The sequence below is a fragment of the Carcharodon carcharias genome, chromosome 2 (genome assembly GCF_017639515.1).
Source record: "Carcharodon carcharias isolate sCarCar2 chromosome 2, sCarCar2.pri, whole genome shotgun sequence".
NCBI lineage: Eukaryota > Metazoa > Chordata > Chondrichthyes > Lamniformes > Lamnidae > Carcharodon > Carcharodon carcharias.
In genome coordinates, this window is record NC_054468.1 from 62,756,443 (window position 1) to 62,779,627 (window position 23,185).

General features: G+C 42.5%; 1 protein-coding gene across 1 annotated transcript in view; it reads left to right on the plus strand.

Moving 5' to 3' along the window:
- Positions 1-22,929, plus strand: part of ppm1lb (protein phosphatase, Mg2+/Mn2+ dependent, 1Lb) — a 177,428-nt gene extending 154,499 nt beyond the window's left edge. The window contains exons 3-4 of the mRNA XM_041182763.1: positions 17,282-17,443; positions 19,816-22,929. Coding sequence (XP_041038697.1) covers positions 17,282-17,443; positions 19,816-20,162 — 509 coding nt within the window. The 3' untranslated portion in view covers positions 20,163-22,929. The remainder of the gene's footprint in view (positions 1-17,281; positions 17,444-19,815) is intronic.
- The last annotated feature ends 256 nt before the right edge of the window (positions 22,930-23,185 follow it).

The following is a 23,185-nucleotide window of genomic DNA, read 5'->3' on the forward strand; positions in this document are numbered from 1 at the left end:
AGGTGAACCAAAGAGCAGAAAAAGATGCAAAACAGAAACAATATTAGGAACCTACAGAGCAGAGCAGTGCTGAACATTGCAAATTTTTTCTTAGCCCAAATAGAGCAGAAGAGAACAGAAAAGAAGAAAAACAGAAATAGCAAATTTTAATTTTCTTATTGTGCTAAGGATTTCATACAGAACTGTTTGGCATTTGTTTGTAAACACTAATTTGCACCTCAATTATTAAAAACATACATTTTCAATTAAAGAAAAAGCAATTTTTCATTCAACACAAGATCTTAATTGTTGTTCTGTATACATCCTATTACATTGGTTACAAAATAGATCTGGCATCAAAGCTCCTATATTTCTGTCATGTGATTACTCCAATGAAGTGGCTCAGTTTCAGTCACCCAAATGGTCCCTAGCTGATGGGGGAGGAAGTAGATGTTATTCAGATGAGAGCTGTGAACTCTGATCACCTGACTAATGATTTGTGTGGGAGGATCAGAAGTCCTCAGGAGAGATGTGTACACTCTGATTACCAAAAGAATGATAAGTGTAGCTAAAGGCAGTAGATTCCAGTCAGCTCGGTAATGTTCAATGGATGGAGAGCAAGGTGTTTGGAGTCATTCAATTGCTGCTCAGTGTCCCTAGGTGATGGAGGCTGCAGGCCCAGAAGATGTTGTCAGAGGAGGCGCTAGAGTTGCTGTAGTGCATCTGTAGATGATGGTGGAGGGAGTAAATGTTTGAGGTGGTGAATGGGGTGTCAATCAAGCAGACCAATTGTTCCTGGATGGGGTGGAGCTTCTCAAACTTTGTTGGAGCTGCGCTCATCCAGGCAAGTGGAGAACATTCCATTACACTTCTGACTTGTGCCTTGTAGATGGTGGACAGGCTTTGGGAAATCAGGAGGTTATTTACTCTCTGCAGAATTCCAAGCCTCTGACCTGCTCTTGTAGTCACAGTATTAATATATTTTTTTATTTGTTTGTCGGTCATCACTGGCTAGGCCAGCATTTATTGCCCATCCCTAATTGCCCTTGTTCAGAGGGCATTTAAGAGTCAACCATATTGCTGTGGGTCTGGAGTCACATGTAGGCCAGACCAGGTAAGGACAGCAGATCTCCTTCCCTAAAGTGCATTAGTGAACCAAATGGGTTTTTACAACAATCGACAATGGTGCATGGTGATTATTGGACTTTTAATTCCAGATTTTTATTGAATTCAAATTCCACCATCTGCCATGGTGGGGTTGGAACCCAGGACCCCAGAGCATTACCCCATTAGCATTGCTAATCCAATGACAATACCACTACGCCACTGCCTCCCCAATGGCTAGTCCAGTTCAGTTGCTGGTCAACAGTAACCCCCAGGATGTTGATGTTGGGGAATTCAGTGATGAAAATGCCATTGAACGTCAAAGTGAGATGGTTAGATTCTCTCTTGTTAGAGATGGTAATTGCCTGGCACTTTTGTGGTGCAAATGTTGCTTGCCATTTATCAGGTCAAACCTGAATATTGTCCAGGTCTTGCTACATATGGAAATGGACTGCTTCAGTATCTGAGGAGTCATGAATGGTGCTGAACATTGTGCAATCATCAGCGAGCATCCCCACTTCTGACCTTATGATAGAGGGATAGCCATTGCTGTATCCAATGCCTTCAGCCATTTCTTGATATTAAGTGGAGTGAATCAAACTGACTGAAAACCGACATGTCTAATGCTGGGGACCACAGGAGGAGACCGAGATGGATCATCCACTTGTCACTTCTGGCTGAAGATAGCTGCAAATGTTTCAGCCTTGTCTTTTGCACTGATGTGCTGGGTTCTTCCATCATTGAGGATGGGGATGTTTGTAGAGCCTCCTCAATTATTTAGTTGCTTAATTGTCCAGCACCATTTACAACTGGATGTAACAGAACTGCAGACTTTTGATCTGGTCCATTAATTGTGGGACTGCCTTGCTATATCGCATATTTCTGCTGCTGTTTGGCATGCATGTTGTCCTGTGTTGCAGCTTCCTCAGGTTGCCACCTCACTTTTAGGTATGTGTGGTGCAGCTCCTGGCATGCTCTTCAGCACAAATACACAAATCGCTAAAAGGAGCAACATAGGTTAATAAGGACATAAAAAAGTAAGCCCAGCATTGGAGTTTATTTCCAGAGGGATACAACTGAAAAGTAGAGAAGTTATGCTAAACTTTATCGAACCTTGGTTGGACCACATTTGGAGAACCTTGTACAGTTCTGGTTGCCATATCATAAAAAGTATATTCAGGCACTGGAGAGGGTGCAAAAGGATTTACAAGGGTAATACTAGGTTATGCCAATCAAGCCTCATGAGCAATTTCGATCTCTTTTTTCCCCCTGAAAAGAGAAAGTTGAGGGGTGACCCATTAGTGATCCTTAACATTTTGAATGGTTTTGTTAGAGCAACCACAGAGAGAATATTTCCACTTGTGAGGAAGAGCTAAATTAGAGGCCATCAATATAAGACCATCAGCAAGAAATCAAATAGGGAAATAAAATGAAACGTCTTTGCCCAATGCGTAGTGAGAATGTGGAACTTGCTACTGCAGGTAGTGGCTGCAATGAATGGCATAGATGGCACTTAAGAGAAGGCTAGATAAGATATGCTGTTAGATTTGGATGAGGAAAATGGAATGGGGCTCAAATGAATAAAAAGTAGCAAACATGTTAATCTTCTATCAATTGTAGTTATATGCAGGTGAAGAGCATTAATTTGGGCTTCACTTGAACACATATAAAGACCATTTAAGCTGTGGGAGGTTGAGTTAGGAGGAATGTACTTATAATGCTTCACTTTGTAAATAAATGTAGACTGAGTAAAGATTGGCTCCAGTATCATCCTTCTTCAACTGGCTTTACAGAATAGAACAAGGACTGGTTGGGGTGAATGTCCTGTTTCTGTGCTGGATATTTTACATAATGCATTAATAAAAAGCCATAATTTCATATCTAGAAAATAGTCTTGTTAGCGGTACAATAATCTGAAGAGGTCCATTGTGCCCATCTTCTAATCGGTTGTAGTAGTGGTATTGCTATTCACATTCCAATGGCTCATTTTATGTTTGCTGAGTTGTTTACTAATAGTTATTACTGGCTTTTGCTGATTGAATTATTTCACTTACAATAACAACAGCTGCATTTTTATAGTGCCTTTAACATAATACAATGTCCCATATTGCTTCTCACCAGTAAAACACTAAATAAATAGCTAGACACTGAACAGTAATGTGAGAAGAATTAGGGATAGTGACTAAAGCCTTGATTCAATACATTGATTTTAAGGGCACTGTTCAAAGAGAGGAGAGAGCTAACAAGGTGATGGAGTTTACGTTGAGTATCCCAGAACATGAGTCAGGATGGCTAAAAAATCTGCTGCCAGTGGTGGAGAGACAGAGAGCTGATGCAAAAGTGATCTGAATTGGAGGACTGAAAGATGCATGCTGAAACAGTGTGTTAAAGGAGGTTCAGAGATAGTATGGGCTGAAGTAATGGAGGGATCGCTAAGTAAGGACAAGGAATTTGAAATTGGTCCATTATACGATAAGGAGCCAATGACAGTTGATGTATACAGGGATAACTGAGAGCAAAACTTAGCGCAGTTTTGAGTGAGTTGTAAATTCTGAAGGCTGGACTTGACCTTCAGCAATATCTTAAGATCTTCTGAAGCCAAAGATGAGGGATAATCAGCTCAGCAGGAAACTTATTTAATTTTCACTGGAAACCTGCCTAACATGCCTTTATATCAAGAGTCCTGAAAAAAGCCCATGATATTTTAACAATGATACCGTCACATATACGGTACTGGCAATGGTTCTCTCACCCAGACCTGATGATGTGCTGACCTTATCAAACCATCACTGCAGGAATTCCTCAGTGTAATGTCCTCGGCCCAACCATTTTCAGCTGTTTCATCAATTACCTTCTTTTCATCATAACGTCAGAAGTGGGTATGTTCACTGATGATTGCACAATGTTCAGCACCATTTGCGATTCCTCACACACTGAAGCAGTCCATGTCCAAATGCAGCCAAGACCTGGGCAACATGCAGGCTTGGGCTGACAAGTGGCAAGTAACATTCATGCTACACAAGTGCCAAGCAATGACCATCTTCAACAAGAGAGAATCTAACCATCACCCCTTGATGTTCAATGGCATTACCATCACTGAATCCCTCACTATCAACATCTGGGGGTTACCATTGACCAGAAACTGAACTGGACTAGCCATATAAATACTGTGGCTACAAGAACAGGTTAGAGGCTAGGAATCCTGCGATGGGTAACTCATCTCCTGACCCCCCCAACGCATATCTACCATCTACAAGGCACAAGTCAGGAGTGTGATGGAATACTCCCCACTTGCCTACATGAGTGCAGCTCCCACAACACTCAAGAAGCTTGACACCGTCCAGGACAAAGCAGCCCACTTGATTGGCACTACATCCACAAACATTCACTCCCTCCACCACCGACATACTTGTTGTCACAAGTGCTCCTGTTCATGGGGCACTGGTCACTGTCACATTGCTGTTTCATGGAGCCTACCATGCACAAATTACTGCTGCATTTTCCACATTACAGTGACAGTACATCAAAGTGGTTCATTAGTTGTAAAGCACTTTGGCAGTATCTACCATGTACAAGATGTACTGCAGGAATTCACCAAGGTTCCTTCGACAGCACCTTCCAAATCTCTGACCACTACCATCTAGAAGGACAAAGGCAGCAGATAGATGGGAACACCACCACCTGGAAGTTCCCCTCCAAGGCACTCACCATCCTGACTTGGAAATGTATCGCTGTTCCTTCACTATCGCTGGGTCAAAATCTTGGAGCTCCCTTCCTAACAGCACTGTGGGTGTACCTACACCACATAGACTGCAGTGGCTCAAGAAGGCAGCTCACCACCACCTTCTCAAGGGCAACTAGGGATGGGCAATAATTACTGGCCTACCCAGTGAAGCCCACACCCCGTGAATGAATTAAAGAAAAAAAAGTTCTCGTGGTTGCTTTCTACAGAATATCTTAAACTTGTACCTGAATGCATCGCTACCCTGTTTCTTCATCACTGTTTTGTTATAATCCAGCTACAATCATTTCTCTCATATTAATCTTCCTGCCATCATCAATCTTTCTGACAGATTATGATTGTCAGTGTTTCAGAAAACATCTTTGCTCATATTTGAAAGAATGTACTGTCTAATTGGTCAAAACAACTACTGAGGTGAGAGTTTGTAAATAAATATATTTTTAAAAATGATGTCACAAGAGCAGCTGTTCCTGAGGCACTGGTCACTGTCACATTGCTGTTTCATGGAGCCTACCATTCACAAATAACTGCTGCATTTCCCACATTACAGTGACAATACATCAAAGTGGTTCATTGGTTGAAAAGCACTTTGGCACATCCTGAGGTCATGAAAGGTGCTATAAATGCAAGGCTTTTTTCCTTACCAAGATCACAGTTCAGAACTTGAAAGAGGACTGCTGGCATAAATAACATTACCACCACAAAACAATATTCGGATTAGACATGCACCAGTTATGAATATAGATCAAAAGGATTACGATACAACAGTTTGATGAGGAAGAGTGGTAATGTGCATTAATCATTGCTAAAATTTCCAAGCTGTAGTATATAACCAAATTAACATTTGTCAAATAGGCTGCTCATCAGTGAAATACTTAATTACTCACGATGCTGTACATGTTTAATGTCATTCTGCAGTGCGTCACCAATTTAATGTAAGACTTTTGTTTGGTCAAACAGTTTACAGAGTTCTGACTTTTGGAACAAACAAATCAATACAAAGATTTTGGAAATAAGCTCCTTCTACTTAAAAATCAGCAAGAGATTACAATTAAGCATCTGACAGTACTGTTACACAGTAATTCCAGATTGCACATAAGCATGTGCAGAACCACCCCTTTACTTTTAAGTTCTAGCAACTTTAAGCAAAGACCTGTTAAATATATATGAACAATAGGGATTGGTCAGTTTGGCAGTGGCTCGACATAACAGCTTAACTGGCAACCAACCAAGTTACCCTCTGAATGCAAACCCAAGTATTGCTTTACAATGTCTTTTTTACCCTTTATCGTGGATGGACCTGGATGTTGTATTGACAGGACAGATCAGTAAAGTAATGGAAGGGGTCGTCAGCAATGCTATCAAGCAGCACTTGTTTAGCAATAACCTGCTCACTGATGCTCAGTTTGAGTTTCGCAAGGGCCACTTAACTCCTGATCGCATTACAGCCTTGGTTCAAACGTGGACAAAAGGGTTGAACTCCAGAGGTGAGATGAGAGTGACTGCCCTTGACATCAATATTGCATTTGACCAAGTGTAGCATCAAGAAGCCCTGGCAAAACTGGAGGTTTTTTTAAATTCATTCACGGGACGTGGTGTTCGCTGGCTGGGCCAGCATTTGTTGCCCATCCCTAGTTGCCCTTGAGAAGGTGGTGGTGAGCTGCTTCCTTGAGCTGCTGCAGCCCATGTGGTGTAGGCACACCCACAGTGCTGTTAGGAAGGGAGTTCCAGGATTTTGACCCAGCGGCAGTGAAAGAACGGCGATATATTTCCAAGTCAGGATGGTGAGTGACTTGGACAGTAACTTCTAGGTGGTAAAAACAAAATACCGGAAATGGACCAAACTCCAATGCCAAGGAACCGACATCGAGTATTACGGAAATGACTATGCCTCTAATTCCTGGACGAAAACCTGTTTCAACATTAAACAATCCAGGCTCATTACCAGTTTACTACTGCAGTGCAATCTCTACTCCTGCCCCACAGAACTCATTTCTCGTTATCTTGACTCCCTTCTCTCTCCCCTTGTCCAGTCCCTTCCCACCTACATCCGTGATTCCTCTGACACCTTACGTCACATCTACAATTTCCAGTTCCCTGGCCCCAACCGCTTCCTCTTCACCATGGACATCCAATCCCTCTACACCTCCATCCCCCACCAGGATAGTCTGAGGGCCCTTAGCTTCTTCCTCGAACAGAGGCCCGAACAATCCCCATCCACCACTACTCTCCTCCGTCTGACTTGAACTTGTTCTCATACTGAACAATTTCTCCTTTAACTCCTCTCACTTCCTCGAAATAAAAGGTGTGGCTATGGGTACCCGCATGGGCCCCAGCTATGCCTGTCTCTTTATGGGGTATGTGGAACATTCCTTGTTCCAGTCCTACTCCGGCCCCCTTCCACAACTCTTTCTCCGGTACATCGATGATTACTTCGGTGCTGCTTCATGCTCTCGTCGGGACTTGGAAAAATTTATTAATTTTGCTTCCAATCTCCACCCCTCCATCATTTTCACGTGGTCCATCTCTGACACTTCCCTTCCCTTCCTTGACCTCTCTGTCTCAATCTCTGGTGATAGACTGTCCACCAATATCCATTACAAGCCTACCGATTCCCACAGCTACCTCGACTACAGCTCCTCACACCCCGCTTCCTGTAAGGACTCCATCCCATTCTCTCAGTTCCTTTGCCTCCGTCGCATCTGTTCCGATGATGCTACCTTCAGAAACAGTTCCTCTGACATGTCCTCCTTCTTCCTTAACCGAGGTTTTCCACCCACGGTTGTTGACAGGGCCCTCAACCGTGTCCAGCCCATCTCCCGCACATCCGCCCTCATGCCTTCTTCTCCCTCCCAGAAACATGATAGGGTCCCCCTTGTGCTCAGTTATCACCCCACCAGCCTCCGCATTCAAAGGATCATCCTCCGCCATTTCCGCCAACTCCAGCATGATGCCACCACCAAACACATCTTCCCTTCATCCTCCCCTGTCGGCAATCCGTAGGGATCGTTCCCTCCGGGACACCCTGGTCCACTCCTCCATCATCGCCTACTCCTCAACCCCCACCTATGGCACCACCCCATGCCCACGCAAAAGATGTAACACCTGCCCCTTCACTTCCTCTGTCCTCACCGTCCAAGGCCCAAACACTCTTTTCAAGTGAAGCAGCATGTCACTTGCATTTCCCCCAACTTAGTCTACTGTATTCGTTGCTCCCAATGTGGTCTCCTCTACATTGGAGAGACCAAACGTAAACTGGGCGACCGCTTTGCAGAACACCTGCGGTCTGTCCGCAAGAATGACCCAAACCTCCCTGTCGCTTGCCATTTTAACACTCCACCCTGCTCTCTTGCCCACATGTCTGTCCTTGGCCTGCTGCATTGTTCCGGTGAAGCCCAACGCAAACTGGAGGAACAACACCTCATCTTCTGACTAGGCACTTTACAGCCTTCCAGACTGAATATTGAATTCAGTAACTTTAGGTCTTGAACTCCCTCCTCCATCCCCACCCCTTTCTGTTTCTTCCCCCTTCCTTTTGTTTTTTCTAATAAATTATATAGATTTTTCTTTTCCCACCTATTTCCATTATTTTTAAATATTTTTAAATCTTTCATGCTCCCCCCACCCCTACTAGAGCTATACCTTGAGTGCCCTACCATCCATTCTTAATTAGCACATTCGTTTAGATATATATCACCAACTTCAACACCTATGTGTTCTTTTGTTCTGTTGTCTGTGACATCTTTTGATGATCTGCTTCTATCACTGCTTGCTTGTCCCTACAACCACACCACCCCCCTTCACTTCTCTCCCCCCACCCAACCACCCCCCCCCACACACACACACACACACACACACACCTTAAACCAGCTCATATTTCACCCCGTCCTTGGATTCACCTAGTTCTGTTGAAGGTTCATGAGGACTCGAAACGTCAACTCTTTTCTTCTCCGCCAATGCTGCCAGACCTGCTGAGTTTTTCCAGGTAATTCTGTTTTTGTTTTAACTTCTAGGTGGTGGTGTTTACATCTACCTGCTGCCCTTGTCCTTCTAGATGGTTGTGGTCTTGGGTTTGGAAGGTGCTGCCTAAGGAGCCTTGGTGAATTCCTTGTAGATGGTACACACTGCTGCTATTATGCATTGGTGTAGGAGGGAGTGACTGTTTGAGGATGTGGTGCCAATCAAGCGGGCTGCTTTGTTCTGGGTGGTGTCAAGTTTCTTGAGTGTTGTGGGAGCTGCACTCATTCAGGCAAGTGGGGAGTATTCCATCAACTGGAAGTTCTCCTCCAAGCCACTTACCACCCTGACTTGGAAATATATCACCATTCCTTCTTGTCGCTGGGTCAAACCATAGAACTCGCCCACTAACTGCACCAGTTCAAGAAGGCAGCTCACCACCACCTTCTCAAGGGCAATTAGGGATGGGCAATAAATGCTGGCCCAACCAGTGAAGCCCAGATCCCTTGAATGAATAATATTATTGTCCAATGAAGGTTTCCTCTTAATACAAAATGTCCAATGATATGTTGAGTTCTATGTCTAAGCCCTTGAGTAAGCCCATCTTTATGTTATCCTCCTTCCATTATTTTTCAAATTCCAACAAGATATGTTTTTTACCATAGTTTATTGAATCATCTGTGGGCTTCGAGGCCAAAGCTGAAGATGTTTCTACCTTTCTCATACCAGTCAGAGACATTCCTGCCCAAGACCTCTCTTATTTGTGAAAAGAACTTTGCAGTTGTCAGCAGTTTTTACTTTACTTCAAAAAGTATTTTAGCCTTGCAGAACATTCTAGTACAATTTAGTACAAAGTTTGGTCAGTTCCTAAGTTTGATCAAGTTACAGAAAACTGTACAGAAAAAAAATCTGTATTCAAGTATTAGTCAATTCTTTGTATCACATAACACATGCCCTCACATATTGCACATTAGTAATAGGCTTATTAATATCTTCACTATTACTTTGTTAGACTGCCAAAGTATACTTACATGTAATAGGGCAGATTTTCTTCTTATAGTTTTTTGTCACTTGGACCGAATGTTTTGAGGAAATTTGGCCATAGAGGATCACTTCTGTTAAGTCTGTAACAGAGCCTGTCGGATTTTCAGTCTAGTTAAATCAATGGGCAGAAAATAAAGTGGTTTTCCTACAATTAAGTAATATTATTTGCCCAATTTATCTCAAGCCACCTTGTCCAAGTGGTTCCTTACATCCAAGTTCTATAAAAGGAAAATCTGACCTAATATCAGTAAAGTTTGATTTACTAATTTTACACTGTATATGCGTGTATTAATAATTCTGACCTTGAAGTTAAACTAATCATGTAAGAAAATCTTCTGAATTTAATGAGGGCAAATACATATTTGAAATGAACTTGAGCTTCCCAAAAAAAAGTGAAACGGAACATGAAGTATATTATTCTACACAGCAGCAATGGTATACTGTATTATTTAGTATTTTACCAAACATCGATAAAGCAATATTACAATTACTATTGTTCTCCTATTCTTGGTGCAAATTGTATGTGACAAGGTTATATCTGACAAGGTAGTATTTGACTTCCCAGTAAAACTGTAAAATCTGAGAAATAAGAGTACTGGTCCAAACTGGTCTTGTATACCTTAAAATGGAACACCAAAAAAAACTGGGGAATAAGAGTACTGGTCCGAGCTATTTTTTTGCTTCTGGGTTCCAACAACTATTTTTTCCCCAAAGTAATCATGGGACTGCATTTTACAAGGGGCTGCCCCCTCAAAGCCCCACATGCTGGAAGGAAAGTCAGCTGTAAGCCGACATGCCTGGAAGAAGCCCACCCCCACACGCTGCAGGCAGGCTAAAGTGGCTGAGAGTGGGACTCCTTCCCCTCAGTGGAAGGAAGTCTCACCCTCAGGAGCTGCCAGCTAATCTGATTGGCTGGCAGTCCCAGCAATGCCATCAGCCCCAGCAGTGACAGAACTCAGTAATAGGCACTGCTAGGACTGCAAGGAGAAGCAGGAAGAGGATGTGAATGGATGCTCCAGAAATTTAAATCCCGGGTTTTAGGATGGAGAGGGTTCCTGGAGCCCAGGGTGGAGGAGAGGGGAGTGGGAGGGCTGGGATTTGGAGGGCAGGCAGTGCAGAAGGAAGTGGGGTCACATCTTGGGGGGTTGCCCCTGATGCTCAGAGAGCAGCCCGCTAAATGAGGTGCCCAAACCTTCCTTCACACCTTTCTTCATGTAGGCCATAAAAAACAATGTGCGCATTCCCACCCGCCTGTGTACACCGTGGGCAGTACTGTGTATTGTGTGGGCAGTGTATTACCAGGTTAATAGGCTTGCTAACTTGTCTAACAGACCTTTAATTATTTATTTACATATGGCAGGCAGATGGGCTGTCAACTTAGGTGCCAACGCACCTAATATATTATGGAGGTCAGCTCGGGTAGGTAGGAAGATGATGGACTAGTCACCCGACCTATTCTACATGCCCCTCCCGCCAAAAATACATCTGGCAAGGGGCACGTAAATAGAAATCTCCAAACAAACTTTAAATGTTACTTGGAATAATAGAGCTACTTTAAATAAAGTGAAATTGCCTAAATGATGACAAAGGCCCTGATTTTCGTTCTCAGGTGAGATGCACAGAGACAGGAGAATTCCTAGCTTTGCAAACCTGACCTTTAAAAATGGTTGCCAGAACTTACAATTTTTGGTCCTGGAGGCGAGCCAGAAAGGAGTCAGGGCGGGCGACCTGGATGTAGTGAGGAGCTGGATATGGGCCCAGTGTAGGTTGGGTGACTCGGGCGCAGATAAAAAGCAGGCCATCAGAAAGGCCCACTTGAAGGCTGGTCGTCAATGGTTTGCCTTGGAGGAGACGTCATTGTTTTGTCAGACAAGTGTCAAAGCTGTCGTTCAACTGTTAGCTAAGCCTGGAACAGATGGTCCATCATTGGCTTTACCTATGGTAGAATTGTAATTGTTGCTGCCTAATCAAAGTGTACTGTACTGAACCACTGAACGTATGGAATCACAGCCATGGAGATGGCATTATCTTGACACTACCTGGTACAGATATTATGCAGTGATGTAGTTAGCTGCCAACACTCAGTGGATGAATGATGAACCTTGCCATGCTCATTATCCCATCCACTTGCCTTCTTTCCACCCATCTATCAGGACATGCCCGCACTGTTTGACCAGGTCCCTCACAGCTGCACATTGTTACAGAATAACAGTATGATAAAGAAGGGGGAAACCAGTAAGGCTGTCAGTGGTCGCGGAGCACAGCATGCTAACTTGGAGTCACAGCCACAACATAAATGGTACCAAGTATTTGTGCAGAGACATTTTTCCACCAAACTTTACCAGTGATCATCAAAAATGAATATTGATAGAATGTCACACAGAGGAGACGTGCGGGAGGATATTGGTTCAGCTGCCCTGCGCTTTTCTGACCAGGACCTTCAAGTTGGAAGAGATCCAGAAGAGGAGACCAGTCCCCTACCTCCTGACTGCTGTAAGCCACGGCAACAACTAAAAAGGCCTGGATTCAAATTGCAGCTTCTATGAACACATCAGAGGACCATCAGCCCTCATGGATTCAGTGCCAGAAAAGGTTCAATGACCAGTTGCGTTCCAGCAGGGTGAGTAGCTTGGCTCATCCACACAGAGCTCCACGGGACGGGTATATCCACAGGTTGCAGCTAAGGTGTAAGACATGGCACATACCTCTGCCTCAGGATTGAGGCTTGTTTGGTACACAGCTCATGTAGGTACACACAGAACACATGTGAATGAGCACTGTGATGCACAGGGACAGTGAAGAAGAATATCCCTCCATGCATTATTTGTCAGGCTAACCTAAATTCATGGTGTTGCAGACCAAAAAGGCAAAGAACACCACTGAATGGCCCAAACTGGGGATGGGACATCTTGGATGAGACACATCTGTCTTGTTGAGCAAATGGCCATGGAGATTGCCAGGGTGCCCAAACAGCTGTCTCTTGTTATGGTGAATCGCCGCTAGCAGGTGATAAGGGCATTGTTGAAATCACCTTGGTACATGGTGGTAATGGTGAATGCCATGGTGTCAGTTCACTGAGCACAATGGGAAGTTAGCATGAGAGGGAGTACATCATATGGGCAGCGCGAGCATGGTTAAGGCAACAGTGCGCATCAGAGCATGCTTTCACAATATGATGGGCTATATCTAAATAACTCCTTTTGTGTCTCACACATACCCCAACTCTGATCCATCAACCACAAGCCCACCCTCCCCAATGCCCCACACCCGCTGGGCCAGATCAGCCTTTGGGCATCAAGAGGAGGAAGATCACATCACACTAACCCACACGCTGCTAACTCAGATACAGGCAGATCGGAGGGATGTAACACGTGTGTAGAGTCGGTGGCACAGGGAGAAAGTGTCTGCCCAGAGTACAGGAGGAGGTGTCAGAGTTAGAGACATCAGTGCGCAGTTCCCCTCAGAGGAGGGAGGAAAGTCACAATGATGCTCCAGCCTCAGGGGTCACCTTTTGGGGCACTGTATTTATATAATCAGCTGCAGATGTGTGGATATCTCGCAGTGAGGCATCCCTGAGGCTGTGTGCGCTCTAGGACTGCGAATGGAGGAGACCATCACTGTCATGAAGTCCACATTATCCCAGGGGCTCAACCTCATGAGCTGTGAGACACATGCAGCAACACTGGACTGGATGCAAGAGCAGTGTCTCGGCTGGGAAAGGCTGTAAGCCTCCCTCAGTAGCCTGGATCAGTCCATTCAAAATATGAGCGCTGACATCCATAGAATACATGAGGAGCTGCGTACCTTTAACAGGACGATCGCACTGTTAGCCCAGTGGTTGCTGGAATGGGCAACTGTTGTCCACCAACAGCCAGCCTCATCAACACCACCTGAAGGCCAACCCAGGGCTGTGGAGGTTACTGAGGGTGAAGGTACGAAGAGATCCTCAGCACCTTCATCTTCTTCCACCTCGCCGGCCCCTCCATCAGAGCCCTCTTCTGCTGCACATGTGCCTGTGACCACAGCTGCCCATGCAGAGATGCAAATCCTAGTAGGTCCCCAGCAGGTTCCTGCCATTTGGCCCGAGAAGCAAGCAGCCTGCCTCCACCTCCTCCAAGGCAACGTGAGGCTGAACTTCATAGGAGTGTACGTGAGCAAAGGGCGTGTTCTCATCTAGAGCACTAATGGGTTCACTGTGGTTATACTTTTCATTTTGAATTTAGTATACTTGAGCACATTTGAATATATTTACTTACACTTGTACATGACTCGATGTGTGTTTGTACTCCAGAGAGCTCAAAAACAATGGTAACATTGTGAAGATGGGTCTTACCAGTAATAATGAGGGCTGCATGCTGAGGTCCATCTTGACATGCTGTCAACAGGATCAAGGTTGTTGGCTGTTTTGTGTGTGACACTTTGAGGAGCTTTTTCTTCCTCTTCTGTACCCATAGGATTCCCGAGGTCAAAGGCTCAAGAGCCAATATTGCTCTTTGTATCTTTTGTTATCCATCCAAGCTTGACTTTAAGGAGGCTAACTGATCAGACTCCACAAACAGATTCTGGGCAGCGGGTGCATCTCAAGTATGAGTGCTGAGCGCAAGGCATTCATCTACATTGCAATGTTATACATTGGCCTGGGTGTAGGCATCACAGCTCGAGAGGGCATGCACTGTGCAGGTAATAATGGTCGTCTGCTGTGTCCATTACTTTGGCTGCATTTGCATTCCAGGTGTCACAGGATGTGCTTTGTGCAGTGAGCAGAAGTATATGGAAGCCAGGAATGTTGAATGTGGTGCCCATGTCAGAAACTGGAGTATTGGCTGGAATGGATGGGGCATAAGTTCTTTCAAAGAGCTGTTGTGTACAGTTATGGGCTCATCATGTGTGAGATGCCTTATCTACATGTATGCTACAACATACAATCCTATCAGCATATACAGGCCTTTAAGAATGACGTCATGTCACTTTCAGCATTGTGGACATGGTTTGATCATGGACAATTTGGCATCATAGGCCCTCATTTACAGTCATTGGTGTTCATGTGAGGGGACAGGTTGTGAATGATTCATTACTTTGTGTGTTTGCAATACAATGATGCCCATGGTTGTGATGGTAAGGGATTCAGCCATTTAAATGTGACTGAGTCCAACTCACTGATGTTTATTCTCTCCCTTGTGGGGTTGGGTAGTCCCTTGAGTAATTGTGGAGTCAATGCATAAGATACATTAGGTGGAATCATGTCACCAGGGACTGGCTAATGGCAATTGTAATATCGGCAATTGTAATATCTATTTTGCACAAGGGCCTGTCTGGTGATGATCACCTTCTGCACAGAGTCAGTCCTGGCTACATGGCCATGCCTCCCAGTTGCTCTGCCTTTGGTGACCTCCTCATTCTCATCCATTTCAGAATCTTCTGAATGGACAGGGGTTCCTCCTCTTCATCTTCCTCCTACTCAGAGGTTAGAGCTGCGCCCATGGTATCACTGTCATCAATTTGTATGCCCCTCCATTGCACAATGTTGTGTAGCTTGCAGCACACCACTACTATTCGTGATACCCTTGCTGGGGCATATTGCAGAGCGAAGCACTTGAAGCACATGTTTAAAATGCCAGTTGCCTGCTCAATGCAATTCCTGGTGACGACATGGCCAGTTGCGTTCTGCCTCCATTTGTGGACTCCTAAAGGGGGTCATTATCCAAGTTCTTAAACGGTTGCCCTTGTCCCCTAGAAGCCAGCTACTGATCTATGTTAGTGGTTGAAATAGCCGAGGGAGCTGCCAACTCCTTAGTATGAAGGAGTCATGGCAGCTGCCAGGGACCTTTGCACACAAATGAAATAAGACCTTGCTGTGGCCACAGATCACCTGTACATTGATTGAGCAGAAAGACTTGATTGACAAAGGTATCCGCATGTTGAGCTGGGGCCCTTATGGCAACATAGGTGCAATCAATAACACACTGCACCTGAGGGAAGCCTACTACTTGAGCAAAGGCTGTGGCTCTCTGCAAACAGGGCATTAGTTACTGCCTTAATACAAATGTCTGCTGCTAACTGGGATATACCAGACAGGTCTCCTGACGTTCCCTTGAGGCATAGAAAGTAACCGTCTTTCACAGCCACTGGCAGTCGATGGATTGTGGCTCGAGTTGCTGCTAGACCATGCAACAGATGTCTGTCACCACTTCATGGCTTAGCCTCACTCGCCTTCAACATTGGTTCCCCATCATGTTGAGGTAGGATGTTCTAGGTCTGCACCCTTCCCACAGGGTAATACCTGGTTGTCCTCTTTTTCCTCCTTCTCCTCCCAGGTGTGCAGGCAGCAGCCTTTTCCTCCTGTCCTTCTGCTCTCCCTCTGGTCTCCGCCTGTTCACGGTGACTGGCTTCTGTGGCCTCTATATGCAAGGGTGCAATGCCCATCTTTATGCCCAAATATTCCTTTGCATGAAGAACTATGCGCCCTTCCCCAGCACAAAGTTCTTCCTGGCACCTATGTGCATGAGTCAGTGGTGGCAAAAATTATTGCCCTGCAACCCCAGGAGCCCCACCCTCTGACTCCCTTGGGTTAAGGGAAGATAGTTGAAATTTGTTTTGCATCACTCCTGGGGCTGAGAATAAAATTTTAAAGCAAATTCAACAAGGGTACCAAATCTCTCCAAACTGGATATCCCAAGAAATATGCCAAGTTCAGACCTGCTCTTACCAGCCCTACTTTGCAAACATTGGGTTCCACACTCCTAGGCTATCAAAATCTGACTAGAGTGGAGGAGCTGCCTCCATAAATGCACAATGCAAAACACACCCCACCCCCATGAAAATGGGAAGTGCCGTGTTTCGGTGAGGGACTTACAGTTTTCAGGCAGTTCCACTATTTTCACCATGTCGGAGATTCTCTCTGAAAATCTGGTCCAAAACTTTGCTAATTGATTATGTTCAGCAAAGTGCTATTTTATCAAAATTGGAATTAAGCAGTCAAGAACGTGTTAGTTTAAATGAAATTTAAGCCTTCAGGAGTATTGTACCTTGTATATTTTTATACTACATTACAGAGTACACAAATCAGCTCTGCGAGTAAAGGTTACATCTATTCCTTTCTTTAATTATAGCATAGCCTGAAATGTTCTGTTGGGTACAGAGCTTTGAAATCTTAGAAACAGCACCTCCATAATAATACTAAGTATTTGATGCACAATGTTACCTGACTCGGTGGCATAACAGACAACAAGCACTGACCAGCTGCAAGAAATAGTAAAGACCACACCACCACTGGAAATTTTTTGAAATTGTTTAAATATTTGATATTCTTCACTGGTCAAAAATGTAATGAAATTGGCTAATATTGAAGCTATCACTATTACTGATGGTAGTAAACCCCCATGCAGAACTCTATAATATCAAAATTGCTCAGTTCAGTTCACTTATTTCTGATAATTATCCGTATTTTGTTTACAGGCACAACTTGTCTGATTGCACTACTGTCAGACAAAGAGCTAACTGTTGCAAATGTTGGAGATTCTCGTGGCGTACTGTGTGACAAAGAGGGAAATGCAGTTCCTCTTTCACATGATCACAAACCCTATCAGTTGAAGGAAAGAAAGAGGATAAAACGAGCAGGTAATGTGAAAAAGAATCTTATGAATATTGTGTTTCTGAAAAAGCTAAAATCAATGCAAAATATCATAGGATGTAATCTCAACATCATCCTTGATGCTGTTGAGCTGGACCTTTGTGTATCAGCATTGTTGGCAGTTTGAAGGTGCTATAAGTCAATCCCTACTCCTGAATGGTAAGACCTAGTCACATCCGATATTGACCTTTGAGTTGGCAAGCTGTGAACAGTAACAGGCAACTCACCACTAGTGCAATTGAACATTGGGCTACTGTGATGTCAGAAATGGCCCTCTGGTAAGTGAAGGGGAGAGACCAGGAAGGGGAGCAATCAATTCAGGAAGGAGGTAGTGGCTGAGGGAGAGGTAGCTGTGACAATCAAGGGGGAAGGTAATGGTAGGGGGCAGAGGGGATGCAATGGCTGACAATGCCACAAATTCAGGTAATTATATCTTAAATATTACTATTATTGAACAAGGCATGACAAGTTGAGAAGGCTAAAAAAAAAACATTTGGGATCTTAGGCTTTATAAACAGAGAATAAGTACAAAAACAGGAACAGTCGGCTAATCCTTTATAAATCACTGGTAAGACCCTACTTGGGGTATTAATTCTGGGCACTACACTTTGGAAAGGATGTCAAGGCCTTAGAGATGGTGTAGAGAGGATGTGGAGGATATTAACTAGGGTGATACCAGACATGTGGGACTTCAGTTACACAGAGAGACTAGAGAAGCTTGGGTTGCTCTCCTTGGAGCAGAAAGAGTTACAGGGAGATATAATAGAGATGTTCAAAATCATAAAGGGTTTTAATACAGTAAATAAGGAGAAACTGTTTCCAGTGGCAGAAGAGTCAATAATCAGAGGACACAGATTTAATATAAAAGAAGCAGAAACATGATGAGGAGAAATTCTTTTACACTGTGCTGTTATGATCTGGAATGCACTGCCTGAAAGACTGGAGGAAACTGATGCAATAATAACTTCCAAAAGACAATTGGATAAATACTGGAAGGAAAAATTTGCAGAGCAATGGGGAAGGGAGAGGGGAGTTGGACTAAATGGATAGCTCTTTCAAAAAGCATGATGTGCTAAAAAGGTCTGGTTCACAGTGTCACAGTATCTTTACAGTGCAGAAGGAGGCCATTCAGCCCATCAAGTCTGCACTAGTACAGAGTTGCATGTTTTTCTACACTTGCAACCTCAATAGACATTTCCTTTACGGTCCCTTTAAGGGCTTCCTGATAGGCTGCATGTAGACCTGGGCAAGGCAATTATGCAGTGGTAGCCTCAAACAAGCGATGAACCCTTTTTTTTGCATGTGCAATATGCCTATGCCTATTTGAAGCATGGGCACTGCACGGTGATTTTTTTTTACCTTGACCAATATGGCTGGTTATGCACTTTCATCTCAATGAATTGTACACTTCCTGCCTGTAAGAAAATTTGACAGGTTACATAAAACTTTAAATAAATCTGTCTTGTGTGTTCAATACTTCATTCATCATTACATTATTCAAAATGAGTGAATGAATGGCAATTTCTGGTGAATTGGCTGCTCCATGGAAACTAAATGGCCACAAAATGTCCCCTACCCTTCATCATAGATACCTTCTTCTAATTTGTTGTTTCTTAACAGGGTCTAATCAATCAATATCATATCCCAAACTATTCCCTGGAATTTATAAGGATGAAGGGTGATCTGATCAAATTTTTCGAGATATTAAGGGGAACAGATAGAGTGGATAGGGAGAAGCTATTTCTGCTGGTTGGGAAGTCCCGGCTAGGGGCAAAGGAGCATCTCAGGAGTGAAATTAGGGAATGCTTCTACACACAGTGTAATGGAAGTTTAGAATTCAATTCCACAAACGGTAATCGATGCTAGATCAGTTGTTCAGGTTAGTTCTGAGATTGATGGATTTTTGTTAACCAAAGATATTAAGGAATATGAGGCAAAGGTGAATATATGGAGTTAGGTCAAGAATCAGCCATAAAGTCATTGAATAGTGGAACAAGCTCAAGGGTTAAATGGCTTCCTCCTGTTCCTATGTTTCTAAACACAGATGGCAACCATTACAGCTCTGCACAAATACCTAATATGTAAATAAATTAAATGGCTGTAATCATTTATAAAGTGTAACTGAAATTTTAAGTGTGTTGAAATAAAATAGCTTAATTTTATCGCGCAACTTGATTGCACTATGATATTACATTGCCGCCATGGACCAATATTAGATTCTGGTCTATTCTGATCACATGATACCATGATACAATCAGAAAGTTTACAGACTTATTCCTATTACTACGGTGGAGCAACATTATATTATAATAATATAAACACATACGCTTTAAGAAAAACATGCTTTATTTTGTTATAGGTGGTTTCATAAGTTTCAATGGTTCATGGAGGGTCCAAGGAATTTTGGCAATGTCTCGCTCCCTGGGAGATTACCCTCTCAAAAACCTCAATGTCGTCATCTCTGACCCTGATATCCTGTCTTTTGACCTCGATAAACTACAGCCACAGTTCATGATCCTGGCTTCAGATGGTCTGTGGGATGCTTTCAGCAATGAAGAAGCAGTCAGATTCATCAAAGAACGTCTTGATGAGCCACACTTTGGTGCAAAAAGCATTGTTCTGCAATCTTTTTACAGAGGATGTCCTGATAATATAACTGTAATGGTGGTAAAATTCAGAAACAACAGTAAGACTGATGACCAGTGAATGGCATTGAGCACATGAGGGCAAGGTTCTTCAAGTAATGCTGTGCAAATTTTAGCAATGTGTGTGATAATAATAGTAAAGGTCATAATATTCACATCTGAATGGTCAGTGCTAGACGGCTTGTAGAATTGGACAGACCAAGTAGCCGCACATTCATTTTAACTGGCTGAGGTCAAAATATCACTCTTTTTATCTAGAATCATTTTCAATTCTCTTCTTAAAATATTTCTATTATATATAATACAATGCACAGTGCAAATCTTATGCTACGTTACTAAACTAATTGTGACCAACAGTTTTATAAAGAACAGCCAATTTAAGCAATAAAGCAAAAACTAATTAACATTCAGGAACTCTGTTGCTGATTCAATGGTTTACATAATCAGTAGAACAGCTACTGAGCAGCCATTCATTGAGTAACTGTGAATTAAAAAAGCTGAATAAATCTAACTAACCCTGACAAAAGGGGAATTCTTTTAACAATCTGCATGATAAAGGAGAATAAATGTATCTGTATAGTTTGTAGCATAAATTCTTAGGCACATAACGTATGGACATTTGACATGTTACAAATATTTAGTTGTTTAGATTTGCTCCTCTTTTTAGCTCTTCCGTGTCCTACACGCCATTAGCTCCAGACTTCTTTCTTCAGATAGAATAACAGGATGGTATAACTTACGAACTTCTCTGTGGCCTTCAGCAATTGCTGCTCTGTGATCAGCTGACAAAGGTCAGTGGCTGCTGGGTAATTCAACCTGTACACATTCTTCCAACTAATCCCCTAGTTATACAGCCCACCAAATTCAAGTTATGTTCTAGAGCCCACGGTGGTCATTTTGACTTCAGAGTCAACAAAAATTAAAGTTGAGGGAGATGCAAAACTTGCGGCAGATCCAATATTGCCCTTTTTGCACTATCACCCAAAGTCAAAGTTACCCCCAACACAAGTGTTCTGGTTATATTTACACTATAGATATTTTGAAGTGGCATTCTCAGACATTAATAAAATATGCTTGATCTGTCATACTTTCTCCATATTTTAATATAAAGATCTGTTTCTCAGGATGACTCTTAAGATCATTGTCAGTCAGTCACAATTCTGCTTTTGATTGGCAGGTTTGGCGAAGTGGCAAGACTTTGAGGAGTCTTTTCAATATGGCAATGCTAACAAGATTGTTCTGAATAGTAGGATAAAGCGAGTAATCAATCGGCTGCTATCCAAATTGTCTTACCTGTTATGTAGGACTTATATTAGGAAGAGTTTATGACATTGTGTTAATAAGCTTTTGTGATAGGGTTCTCTTCCTGGTGCCAACATAGCTATAGATGGAGCACTTCACTTAACAACCCAGATGTAACTGGTTAAACAGTCAGTGAAAAATTAGGCCAGGATTTTGTTTTTGCTGCTGGGGCCAAAGCGATCCTCTAATATGCATCAAATCTCTGGTTTAGTGTCACATCTAGGCAATCCATGTTGTGCCTAAGTATTTACTCAGCAACTTCAGAAAGCCAATTCCCTGTAAAGGATGTACATGTAACAAATACAGTGCTGAGAAATCTATCTAACAGACACTGAACAAATACAAAAACAAATCTTGGTATGCTGAGTTAATGATAACTTTAGGGCATGAAAAATTCAAAATAAACAATGTAACATTTCAATGCAACAACAATAGAGAATGATTAAACTGATTTTTTTTCATTTCTCACTGGACCATGGAGTACATATCCCAATTTTTAAAATCTTTCTTTGTCATATATAGTTCACGGATCATTACATCAGAGTCAGATGCATTCAACAAAGACAAAGCAAACATAAATCTAGACATGGGGTATCTAACTTAGAGTGAATAATGATACAGTACAAATTCATAAAACGAAACAAGTCTAATTATTATACTGATTTATAACAAGAGAGAACTGCTCAGTTTTCTGCTACCTCATAAGAACATGAACTCTCCTGTTAAAGTAATATGTTGGCCACATTTTGAGTAGGATGGTGTGTGAGTTATCCTCATAGGTGTAAGGAGAGAAGAGAAAGGTTAAGCAAGAACCCTGAGTGCCGAATGTCATGCATCTTATAGGAAGCATCTAACATTGCAAAAAGTTAACACAAATGTTGTATTAAATTATAAGTAGAGCACTGATCCAATCAGCTCTGTTGTGCCATAAAAATAATCTCAATAGGAATTTAAATGTGATCAAAATTATTAAAAGAATATTTCAGGCTGAACAGAAAATGTGTATTGCTAATACTGTATGAATGAACTCAGATTCAGAATGCTGTTATGCTGTCAATAGTAGCAATTTTCAAGTCTTAATAGCATTATGTTTAGAATGCAATCACATGAAATATCCTTTATTTCACCAAATAGAAATAGTGGGGGTACATTTTCCTTCAAATCCTAATTTCAGTGAAAAATTAGACATGATTATGAATTAATTGTTTTATGTTCCCAACTACTACTTCATCAAAATCAGTAAATAGAAAAACATATATACCCTAGTCTCAACTGACACATTAAAGATCCAAAGTGAACATATATACAGTAATTGTTAAATTTGCATCAACAAAACAGATGTAACATTAGCTTCATATATTAGCTTGCAGTATGTATAAAATTTGAAAGTCATCTTCTAAAGTAAAACTATTTCTCTATCTGAGCCCCACCTGAAATGGATGTATGATTTCTGGACTTGTCCAGCTTTGCCTGCAGAATCATTCACTCAGATTAACAAAAATAAACTTTTAATATTGTATGATGAAGCAATACGTTGTCCTTGATGCACTATTGCTAAAACTTTTGGCTAGATTATTGCATGAGTGATTTTGGACAATTCCTAAAAAACGTAACGTTTATATCTCTTCATAGTTCTTAGATGATTGGACGAGTTCCAAAGTACAATATTGGAAGTCTTCTAAAAGTATGAAGTGTTGTTAATTAAGAAACCTTTGAGTTTGACATTCCATTGTCCAAGGACAAATGTGAAAAAGTATACCTGCTTAAAAAGCAGCAATTAAT